General features: G+C 38.7%; 1 protein-coding gene across 1 annotated transcript in view; it reads left to right on the forward strand.

Annotated features, from left to right (window-relative positions):
• Positions 1 to 9,527, forward strand: part of eif3hb (eukaryotic translation initiation factor 3, subunit H, b) — an 80,419-nt gene extending 70,892 nt beyond the window's left edge. The window contains exons 6-8 of the mRNA XM_083524090.1: positions 1,530 to 1,650; positions 4,622 to 4,754; positions 9,096 to 9,527. Coding sequence (XP_083380216.1) covers positions 1,530 to 1,650; positions 4,622 to 4,754; positions 9,096 to 9,193 — 352 coding nt within the window. The 3' untranslated portion in view covers positions 9,194 to 9,527. The remainder of the gene's footprint in view (positions 1 to 1,529; positions 1,651 to 4,621; positions 4,755 to 9,095) is intronic.
• The last annotated feature ends 1,536 nt before the right edge of the window (positions 9,528 to 11,063 follow it).

The raw sequence follows: 11,063 nt of genomic DNA on the forward strand, positions 1-11,063 counted from the left end.
GATTAATGGAACTTGCTATTGTAACTAATTGGCTGCTAATGTAGATTAATGCCATACTAGAGATAAAAAAAAAAGGCTCGTTATGGGCTTTAGAAGGAATTTAAAAGTATCCTCCTGTTATCCTCTCAGTCCTTGACTTTGATGTTCGACATTAGACATAGCAGCAGCATGGAATAGGATTTGCATATTGTTTGAAATCTGCAGCTTTTCATGCAATGTTTTTGGGATATAATGAATCATTTATTAGTTTCCTAATGAAACTTCACCTATCAACATATTCCCTTTAGTCGAGCAGTTTATAAGCCTCAATGCTGAAATTCTTGCTCTCTGGGAAATTCAGCTGTGCTTTGATGGTATTGAATCCGTAATATTAAAGAATAAAACATGCACCCAAAAAGCATTTCTCTCTGCCTCGCACTGAACGTGTAGCAGCTTTAAAAAAAAAATACAAAATAAAATAAAGACTGATTTGTGGTTTTCATTCTGCTGCTAAGCCAAAAAAATCAAATTCTTCCCTAATCCGAAAATTTGGAAACTTGCTCGCTTCATGATTTCCAGTGTCATCACAGTATAGTTTTGTGGATTTTTGGCAGAAACTGCACATCTGTCTTGCAACCCAGGAAAGAATTTGATTACCTCACTTGTTTTCCTTAATGACGGAGTAACGGTGACAAGAAAAGAGATCACACAACAGTATTTATAAATTACACCAAATTGCATTTGGCACACACAATGTTTTATGCAGGAGTAATCTATTGGTTTCCCGAATGTGAGAGCTACAAATTGAGTATTTAAGGCAGGAAAGTACTTTTTGGTTTTGATATCGAATTTGGATTGATCTCGCTTAATGTGTTGTGGAAGTAAAATTTTACGATGTAAAGCCAAAGCAAACTCTGATCAAAGAGTTTAAGTTGGATGAAGCCCAAAAAATGATACTGATGAGTATATCTGCTGGTACAGCTATAGACATGCGACAAATGAAAAGAAAAAAGCGAGTGGTTTTTGCTGCCATGGTTTTGATTCTACTTGTGCTTAAAAGTTCAAAACCACTTCTGTTGTCATATGAGTGTATATATCTTTTTTTTCTTGGGATGACTCTGCCTACATCCACAGATATGCCAAAATATTTTGATAGATAAGAAAGTGCATTATGCTGCGTATCAATAGCCTTTCACAGCGACCGGGTCTGAACCCAGTTGAAGTCCAGTTGAGGAAAATATCATTTTGAAGAATTATTTTCATGCCTAGAGGAAATTAGAATTTCTGCCAAAATACATTGAAACTGTTCTGGCAGCTCATAGTGGACCAACACCTTTCTATGTGTAAATTTCCATTTAATTCGTCACCTGTCTGTATTCCACAAGAACGCATGCACAGCTGTGCGATAAAACGATGTGCTAAAATAGATGTTAAATTTTTCTAAAAACAAAGTGATTCTAAAGTAAATCTGCAGTGAATATTTGTCGTTGTCTGTGAGATCCTGTCTGCATAAATGAAGTCAGTGTGCTCTGCTTTTCCTCTTGTCCCAGCTCTCATCTCGAGAAAAGCCTTCAGATGCTGATGGACCGAGTGGACGAAATGTGCCAAGACATCAACAAGTACAACAACTACAGCCGCAGTCTGAGCAAACAGCAGCAGCAAAAACACCAGGTAGCCTGTCCTTCTGCTCCTCTAAGGTTCCTGCACCTGGCTCTTACCTTTTGTAGACACAATTACTAATGTTTAGTCTTTCAGAGAATAGAGCATCTCTATTATTTTGTTTGTTTTTCTAATGACGAGCTGTTTTAAATTTGAAGGAAAGAGTTACATCTGCTCTCCGACACTTCTTAAACTTCAACTGTTGTAGACTGTTTTGTGTATGTCCTTTTATTTATTTAATAAAAAAAATAATTTTTAAATTTTTTTATTTTTATTCTGTGTGGACCCAAGCGCCGAGGTGCTTGTATTGTATTCGGCTAATTTGCTTAGGTCTGTGCTATTAAGAAACCCAACATCATGTGTAAACCACATCATGAATATTTATTCAGTTCTCTGTATTGTTTTTGGCCACTTTCCCAATGAAATGCACTGCTCATTAAGTGTCCTTAGAATTTTACCCACACTCCCTAAGCCTGAAAGGTCAGTCCTCTAGAGATCAGTCCTGACCCTCCCAAACAGTGAATAGATCCTAAAATCAATCATTAGTTCTGAATAAAGTTTTCACTGTCTGCTTTCTTGCATGAAGGATTCTGAAGGCAAATCAAACCACCTGCTGGTTGGTCCAGCCACCGTTTTTTTTTTCTCCTCCTCCTTTTCTTGCTGTCTGAATTGGACTGGAGTGCTGCCCAGTGCCCTCCAGTTCCTACTTTTACCACCTCCATCTGCTGAAGGAATCTTCTGATAAGCCGTTCTTTGTTAGCGCTCGTCCACGGCTTTGGAAGATCTCAAATTTAATCACCGAACTGTTCATCCAGAGCTCTGTGCAGTTGTGTCGTGCTGCATGCTACTGTACACCTGAGCTCGCTGCAGCAGCTTCAGTGCTGATAAGAAGGAGGAGCCCCTTTTCTCTCCAGAGCTCTTTGAAGCCGGCCCATACTGTGCAGGCGACCCCGTGCTCAGCATGTCGAGGTGCACCAGCTCCGCTAAGCTGCTTTCACGTGGTCCTAACTGAATTGTGACTTTCAGCATAGTAAAGGTTACAGCATTTCCCCTTCAGAGGCATCCATTGTTTTGCTGCAGTGCAGAGAGCCAAAGCCACCTCTAGCAGAACACAAAGCCTTCCAAATTGGCTCGGTGAAATGAACGGTGCTTGAAGGAAATCGATAGAGTTGCCATCTGTGTCAAGTTCAGGGATGAAGTCTCCCCCCCCCCCCCCAACCACCCCTCTCTCTCTCTCTCTCTCTCTCTCTCTCTCTCTCTCTCTCTCTCTCTCTCTCTCTCTCTCTCTCTCCCTCTCTCTTTCTCCCCTTGTGATGAGACAAGTGCATATGCCTACCTCGTTGTGAGCGACACAAACATTGTGTGCTGTATAGAATCGAAAAAAGGTTTGAACTGCTTATGTGTCAACATTCTTAAAAATAAAACCTAAGACATTTAATATTCTGTGTATCGTATATGCGATACTTCAGATATGATGTTTATCATTTATTTATCTATACAGTATATCTATATTTATTTACAATTTATTTATCTATTCCTATCTATTTATTTATCTATGCTCCTACAGTAACTGAGCCTGCTTTTATTGAAAAGATGCAGCAAGCTCTGGAATGATAAGCATCCTCCAAAAAAAAAAAAATACAATAAAAATGAAATGAAAAATGTTTGTGGTTAATTAGATAAATCTCAAAGGTTTTTCATGGGGCTTGGGTCAGGGGACAGGCTGATTTAAGAAGGTCAAGGTCTCATTTAATTTGCACATTCTCTAATCTTCCTCGTGTTGATAAAAGGAAATTTAGTGCCAGTGAAGCAGGAAGTCATGGATGATCGCCCAAGAAGAGAAACGTAAAATATTAATGATTCTGTTGATTCGGATTAAAGAATTTCAAGGGCGGATATTAATTGTAGATTTGGTTTTCTTACTCTGAATTTACTCAATTTTTCTTTTTTTTATATTCTCAGTGAGAAACATCGTCATGTTTCCAGTGTGAGATTTTTGTTTCCAGTGTGACATTTTTGTTTTCAGTGTGAGATTTTTGTTTCCAGTGTGAGATTAAGCTCATTAATGACTGATAGTTGTTTGTAAAATTCATTTAATTTACAAGATATCAAAGGTGCCAATAATATTGTAGTTCAAATTATGCCAAATGCACGATTCTAGATGGCATCATGTTATAGAATGGCTGTATCTTATTTGTGTCGTGTTTGCATGCAGGCTCGTTATTATTACAGTCTCCTTACTGTCTCTATTTCTCTATATACCCTCAGGATGAGAACAGGATTAGAAGTGTACATTAAAATAATTACATTTTAATTCCCTCCAGCTTTTCAGTGATTGCATTTAGAGATGAATTTTGCAGTAGCTGATTTTTTTTTCTAATTCACGCTATTTAAACTGTAATTACTGACAGCTTCTATGTAAATATTGAAGCACACATGTTTGGCTGCTGTGTAGATGCATGACTGAGCACTGAAGCATAGCACACGCCACTCAGACCACATCTGCACTTCACAAATGTGTCTAGTCTGAGTACAGCATGTACATTAGAGGGGAAATAAATGCTCAAAGGTGGTGGATCCACACCATCTATCAACTTCATTGTGCTCCTTTTTTGGTCCTCATTGATTTTTTTTGCCTCCTTCAGCCTTTGATGTTCACTTGTCATCCTCTGCTCCGTTCTAATAGAGTTCTCTCTCTCTCTCGCTCTCGCTCTCTCTCTCTCTCTCTCTCTCTCTCTCTCTCTCTCTCTCTCTCTCTCTCTCTCTCTCTCTCTCTCTCTCTCTCGTCATGCACCACTTGTGGCTTGAAAGGTTTCCCCCTTAAGTTTTTGTTTCACAGGGAGATAATTGGATTGCCTCAGGCCATCTACAGGTTAATAGCAAGAGCTCCAAATATCAAGGTCATAATAATGCTTTGTGTTTTTTTTTTTTCTCCTCTCTCTTTTTTTCCCTCTTTCTCTCTCCCTCTCCTTTTCCACTCCAGTACGTCCAGAGGCGTCAGCAGGAGAACACTCAGAGGCAGAGCCGAGGTGAGCCTCCTCTTCCTGAAGAAGATCTCACCAAGCTGTTCAAGCCACCACAGCCTCCTCCACGCATGGATTCCCTGCTCATAGCTGGTCAGTATACATAAGACACCTAAATCTTTATCTCTGCCTTGATGGCAACAGAAAACTCAGCTAACGCAAATGAAAGTTTCAGAGGTGGGATCTTTGTTTTCAAGACAATATTGGTTATAAAAAAATAAAACACTTGTGGTTGTGATGTGCTTTTCATTATTAGACTTGGTCATCCCATGATGCTCTACAGGGAAACCTGTTATCATTTTTGAATATCCTTTATTTCTCATAAAAATAGTTTGTGTGGAGGAAAATAAACTTGGGCTTATTAACACAATGTGAGGTGGCTTGGGCAAACCTTTCAAATCTTCGATTATAGAACGTTTGGAAACAATACTTTCTTACTAATTTTGTTTTATACACATTTTAAACACATTTCAAGTTTGCTTGACCTCGTCTGGTTACCAGAAAAGTGTTTTTTTTAATGAGATCCTAATTGAAACAGCTTTTCATATTTAGGAGAGAAAAGGCTCTTGCCTCTGACCTGTTCTTGTGATCTTGGATGGAGAAAAGATGATAAAGGAAAATTCATTCCTACTATGTTGCTGAAGCGCCATAGACATTTGAAAAAAAGCAGTAGCTGCTTACCAACCGAACGTATTGCGTATATTTGTATATTGGTTTAAAACCTATCCAGTATCATAGTCTTGAGTGACCTGCTTCAGAACTCTGACTTCATCACTACTAAACACCATTGGGATGAATTGGAACATTGACTGCACCCTCAGGCCTCCACACCCTACATCAGTACCTGACTTTATTACATTTACATTTGCGGCATTTAGCAGACGCCCTTATCCAGAGCGACGTACGAAAGTGCTTTGAGTCTCTAGAAATGAATAAATCTACACTGGTACACAAGATTACAAATTTAATATAAATATAACTCTTGAATTCTACAAAGCAAACTTGGAAAGTGCTAATTTAAGTGTTTCAGGAAGAGGTAGGTCTTCAGACGTCGCTTGAAGATAGTCAGGGACTCCGCTGTACGGACATCTAGGGGAAGTTCATTCCACCATCTCGGTGCCAGAACAGAGAAGAGCCTTGAAGTGTACTTACCTCTCATTCTGAGAGAAGGTGGTACCAGTCGAGCAGTGCTGGAGGATCTCAGACAGCACTGCGAGTGCAGTGCAGTGCGAGATGTGATGAGGTCACTGAGGTAAGATGGCGCTGGTCCATTTTTGGCCTTGTAGGCAAGCATCAGTGATTTGAATCTGATTTGTGCAGCTACTGGAAGCCAGTGAGCGCAGCAGTGGGGTGGTGTGGGTGAACTTGGGCAGATTGTACACGTCGTGCAGCTGCGTTTTGGATTATTTGCAGAGGACGAATAGCTTCATTAACCCCCTTGTGGCATGATCACAAATAACTACACGCACACTTCAAAATCTAGTGGACATTTTTCCAGAACAGTGGATTTTATTATAAGAGCAAATGAATATTAAATGTGGAATGGGATATTTAAAAAACATCTTAAATCCTATGGTCCTTCGTTTCCAAACCTTTGTCTTTGTAGTCTATCAGAATCTCTATATTGCAAAAAAGATGCTTGTGATGATAAAAAAAAAAAAGAAAAAAGAATACACCCCAAATTTGTGTTTTCTGAGAAATTCACAGGAAAAAAACACCATGAGGTTTTCACGGATTCAATTGAATCTGCGTTAGTAGTGCCTGCTCAGCGAAGCAAGAGAGACATGTGGAGCAGACTGTGAGAACTCAGCCTGTTAATGAGTCATTTCCTTATTTAGTCCGAGTAATCTTGGTTTGTAAAGATTTGCGCTGATCCCCTCCGCCGCTCAAGGAGTCAGACGGGGGAGACGCCGAGCAATTTATAGCGCCTGTTAAAGAGCTCTCGCTTCAGACAGTGATGGAGAGGAGGAAGAAAGTGTTGCCTTCTCACCGCATATTTAAGCGCCACGGGTCCAGATTAGCCATTCGCGAACCTAATCAGAATTGCCACGGTGTGACCGTGTGAGATGAACCACCACACAGAGATGTGAACTACTCCCTCAGATGCCTTCATGCCGTTTAGTTGGAGCATATGTGGATTTGTCGATTCGCTCTGGCAGTGTAAAGATTTCGTATGCCTAATGAGTAGGTGTGAGGGACTTGTATAGATAATAGCAGCTGAGGTTACAGTAGGTCTGAAGAGTTGATTACATTCGTGTAGCAGCCTTGCACAACCCCTGTCTGCCTGTCACCATGTCAGAGGCAGCGAGGATTAATTACACACACTCACATGTCACACAAATTCAGCCATCACTCTTTCTCATGCTAATGAGCACCGAAGAGCATTAGTATTCACAGCATCTTTAGCATCTAATCCCTCTCTTTTTAGTACTTTTTCTTTTTTCTTTTCCAAACTAACTCTTCCTCCTTCACTTTTATATTTTCCTCACCGCCTCTGAGCCGAGACACCCCGGGCAGATGCACATTTGCCTTTGAATTATTAACATTCCTGATTCACTCGGCTCCGCTTGCAGTGGGATACATTCGCCTGTGGGGCTTTATGTGCGGGGTCTGTTATTGAGTTGTGCGTAATTAGATTTGGAGTTGTCACTGTGTACAGGTTGTGTGAAATATTTACCTCGAGCTACCTGGGCTCTGGCTGCACCAAGTCGTTCGGAGCTGATGTTTAGCTGTTTCATCCATGTTTATTGAGCATTCAGATCAGACGGTGTTGCCTTAAAGCGAGTAAACTCCTTTTACTTCATAAATCATGCCGGCCGGCATTAAGTCATATTCACAATTTTTCCCGCCCATTTATTTATTTATTTATTTATTTATGTATTTATTTATTTATTTAATTTTTTTATTCATTCGAATTTGAAAGGTACAGTGACCTGAAAGAAACTGCTTTCAGAAATGTAGCGTTTTTTTTTTTTTCCCGAAATTTTTTTTTTTTCTTTATTATTTCAATACTAAGAAATCATGCATCTAGATATAAAAATGTTAAAATATCTGAGTCAGGAGTGAATATATAATGTTATAATAATTTATTTATCTTGCTGCGTTAGAATTAGCAGAAATGCATTAAATTCTAATCTTTAATAACTGTGCCGTCTTGAGCAGGGTCACGACGGATACAGAGCCTATCCGAAGAATATGAGGTGCAAATACACCCTGGATTAGACACCATCCACACACACACATTTGTACCTTGGAGCAGTTTTATGTAGCCATAATAGTGACCAGCATGTGTTTAAACAATTTCCCTATGAGATCAATAAGGTATTCTGATTGATTTAGGAGGTCAGAGGAAACCACTTGGAGTTCATGTCAAATTCTGGATCTGTGAGGCAGCAGTGCTACACGCTGTGCCAAGGCCCTGTTTCAACGTTACTTAAAATAGTATTCTTTATTAACAATAGATTACTAATTTTCATTATGAGCTTTTGGTCATTTGTAAACGTTCCAAAGGGACAAGAGTTTTCTATTTTCCATGAAATTCCGTTGAGGCATCTAACCTGCATGCGACATGTGGAATGTTCCCAGTACTTAATATGGGATGAATTTGCTCAGGGTAACAAGTGAACAATGAAAAACAGGATGCAGTTGCTCAGCATAATAAGTGAATATTGTAGGACACAATATTTGTATGATTTCTGGTAATGAATATCATTATAAAATGGTTTGTTTGTACAAAAGCATGTTTCAGGCATGACGTGTTAAATTAATTTGTACATTTATACAAGCCTCTTAGTATATAATAAGTATGTCATTTTTATATTTGTATATTTGTATATTTGCAGGGAAAAGTGTATCTGAAAAATTACATGTCATATATATTATATTCATACAAATATATATAGATATGTATGTATGTATGTATGTATGCATGTATGTATGTATGTATGTATTTGTAAATCATGTCATATTACATCAAACGTATGCCACGTCTGCATTATCATTCAGAGCAGGGTCAGGATGAGCAACATATAAGTGATGCTGAGACTAACACTTCTGGGTGTGTGTGTGTGGGTGTATGTTTGAGAGGGGAGCTGTTGTTTGCAGGTGATGGAGTGTTCATTTTTCAGCCTCTTAAGGGCTTTTAGAAAAACACTCGAGCCCTGCCTGGCAAAACGTGTGTTCCCTTCCAACGCTGCCGAGCAGAAAGCCAATCGCTTAGTGCTGCAGTCTGGCCTTACAACATAATGGAGGACATTAAGAGCGCCAGCCAGTGCTGTCATTACTCTTTACCTCTACACCTCTCCTGCTTTATCTGTCACCTTTTTCACCATTTTATTTAGCTCTTTATCTCTTTTTCAAGATCTGAGGGGAATCAGCAAGTCCTGAGACGGTCGTGCTAATTATACCTATTTTTTCCCCCATCGTTCTCTTTAGGGCAAATCAACACTTACTGCCAGACTGTGAAGGAGTTTACTTCTCAGAACCTGGGTAAGCTCTTCATGGCAGAGGCTCTCCAGGGCCATGGCAGCTAGAGGACAGCAGACAAACCGCATCTCCTGAGGCGAGTCCTAAAATTGGTTATGAGTAAATCTCCTTCAAGTTGCCAACAAAAGAAGTCAAAGAACAGAAGGGAAATTTGTCTCTCTTGGCAGAACATGTACTTAGTATGAAATTGTTACATGGATAAATGATCCTGTTTATAAAGCTATAACTAATGATGTGCATGGGTATGCATTTTTTAAATATTTATATAGCACATGTTTTAGCTTCATTATGTAACTGATCCATGAAGAGAAAGCAGAATTTGGTTTTATAAAAGGAGAATTCAATAAATTTGATATTTAAATGGATGGTGCCTAACCTTTAGTGGTTGTCTGTGTGATATATCTTTAACATTACATCCATATATACATGTGTTTACATTCTTGGTGTCCAATGTTTTTTTTTTTGTTTGTTTGTTTTTTTTTTTTTGCATGAAATCAGTAAAATTTTGCTTCACCCAATACCAATACAATTATTATTATTATTATTTTTTGTTATTGTTATTATTATTTTATATGATATGTCACTAATCCTACACTGGGTCACAGGGAATCCTGGAGTTTACCCTGAAGTTTTGATACACAGTAGGGTTTATGGTGCCAACCTATCACAGGGCACAATCGTGCACACATTACAGAGAATTGGAAATGCCAATCAGGCAACACTTTATATCATTGGACTAAGGGAGGAAATCAGAATACCCATTGGAAACCCTCGAAGCATGCAGAAAGAAAATGCAAACTTTGCAACACACACAGTATGGACAGTAGGATTTGAACCTTTGACCCTGACAGTGCATTACACATTTGCTGATGTGGTTTAGGAACTGGTTTAAATGACTTTAATGAGCAAACATGAACTGAAAGTAAATGTACCTAAATTCATGTCCCCCCCAGTAGAATGTCTTCTCTCTGCCAAGTAGGCTTTGTGTCCTAAAGTTTGAAGTGGGTATGCAGGAGTTTGAAGTTATGCAAACCTACAATAGTACATACAGACTTTAGACTTTATTAGATTGAGAATTTTAGCACATTTTATACAGATTTTTTATTGCTTCTAAAATCATAGTATTAATTTGCTGACCTATTCCCTTAACCTTCTTCTCTGCTAGAGTTTCTTTCACTTGCACTCTCTTCTGTTGAGTTATTTCCCTATAGAGTTAACTTTCTACATTTACAAGAGCACATTTCAGCCACCCTTACCATTACATGAACTGTCTAGAGTTCACTCGCAATTTTCCACCTATGATTATGTTCTGGCCCTAACTTGCTCGGTTTGAGTTCGCACACTCTTTTCATTAACCTCATGTCCTGTCCTGTCAAAAGGTCCAGACTTTCAGGCATTCCTCACTCTTGGCATTTGTGCCCGACTTGTTTTTGTCGCTTCTTGGTTTTCATGATGCTGTTTAGTTATTTTCTTTGTTTAAAAAAAAAAAGGAATACATAATCATCTTCCAGGATTGGTGCATTTATAATGAGATCACATTGTACAGCTGAAATTCATTCAACTTACAGTATGACTTCTGGGTACACTTTTCACAACAATAGGTGTGAATGTTTATCCAATCAAATGCAATATTTGCACAAATCTTTTTGCACGTTTTATTTGTACAGTATTCCTTGCTGTAATTCATATCTTTAGGTTTATAAACTGATGTTTCTAATATGGATTATATAGCAACAGCTCATTCACAGTAACAGCTCAGACTTGATTGACTGGTACTTGACAAAATCTTATAATAACTAAAACAGTCTAAAAAAATGTTTTTACTTTTAAACCAAGACAGCGTTTTTTTTTTTGCCAAAACACCCCCCCCCCCCCCCCCGATATCTGTAATAAAGTAGAATTTATCATTTGCAAATT

The sequence above is a fragment of the Silurus aristotelis genome, assembly GCF_946808225.1.
Source record: "Silurus aristotelis genome assembly, chromosome: 21".
NCBI classification, from domain to species: domain Eukaryota; kingdom Metazoa; phylum Chordata; class Actinopteri; order Siluriformes; family Siluridae; genus Silurus; species Silurus aristotelis.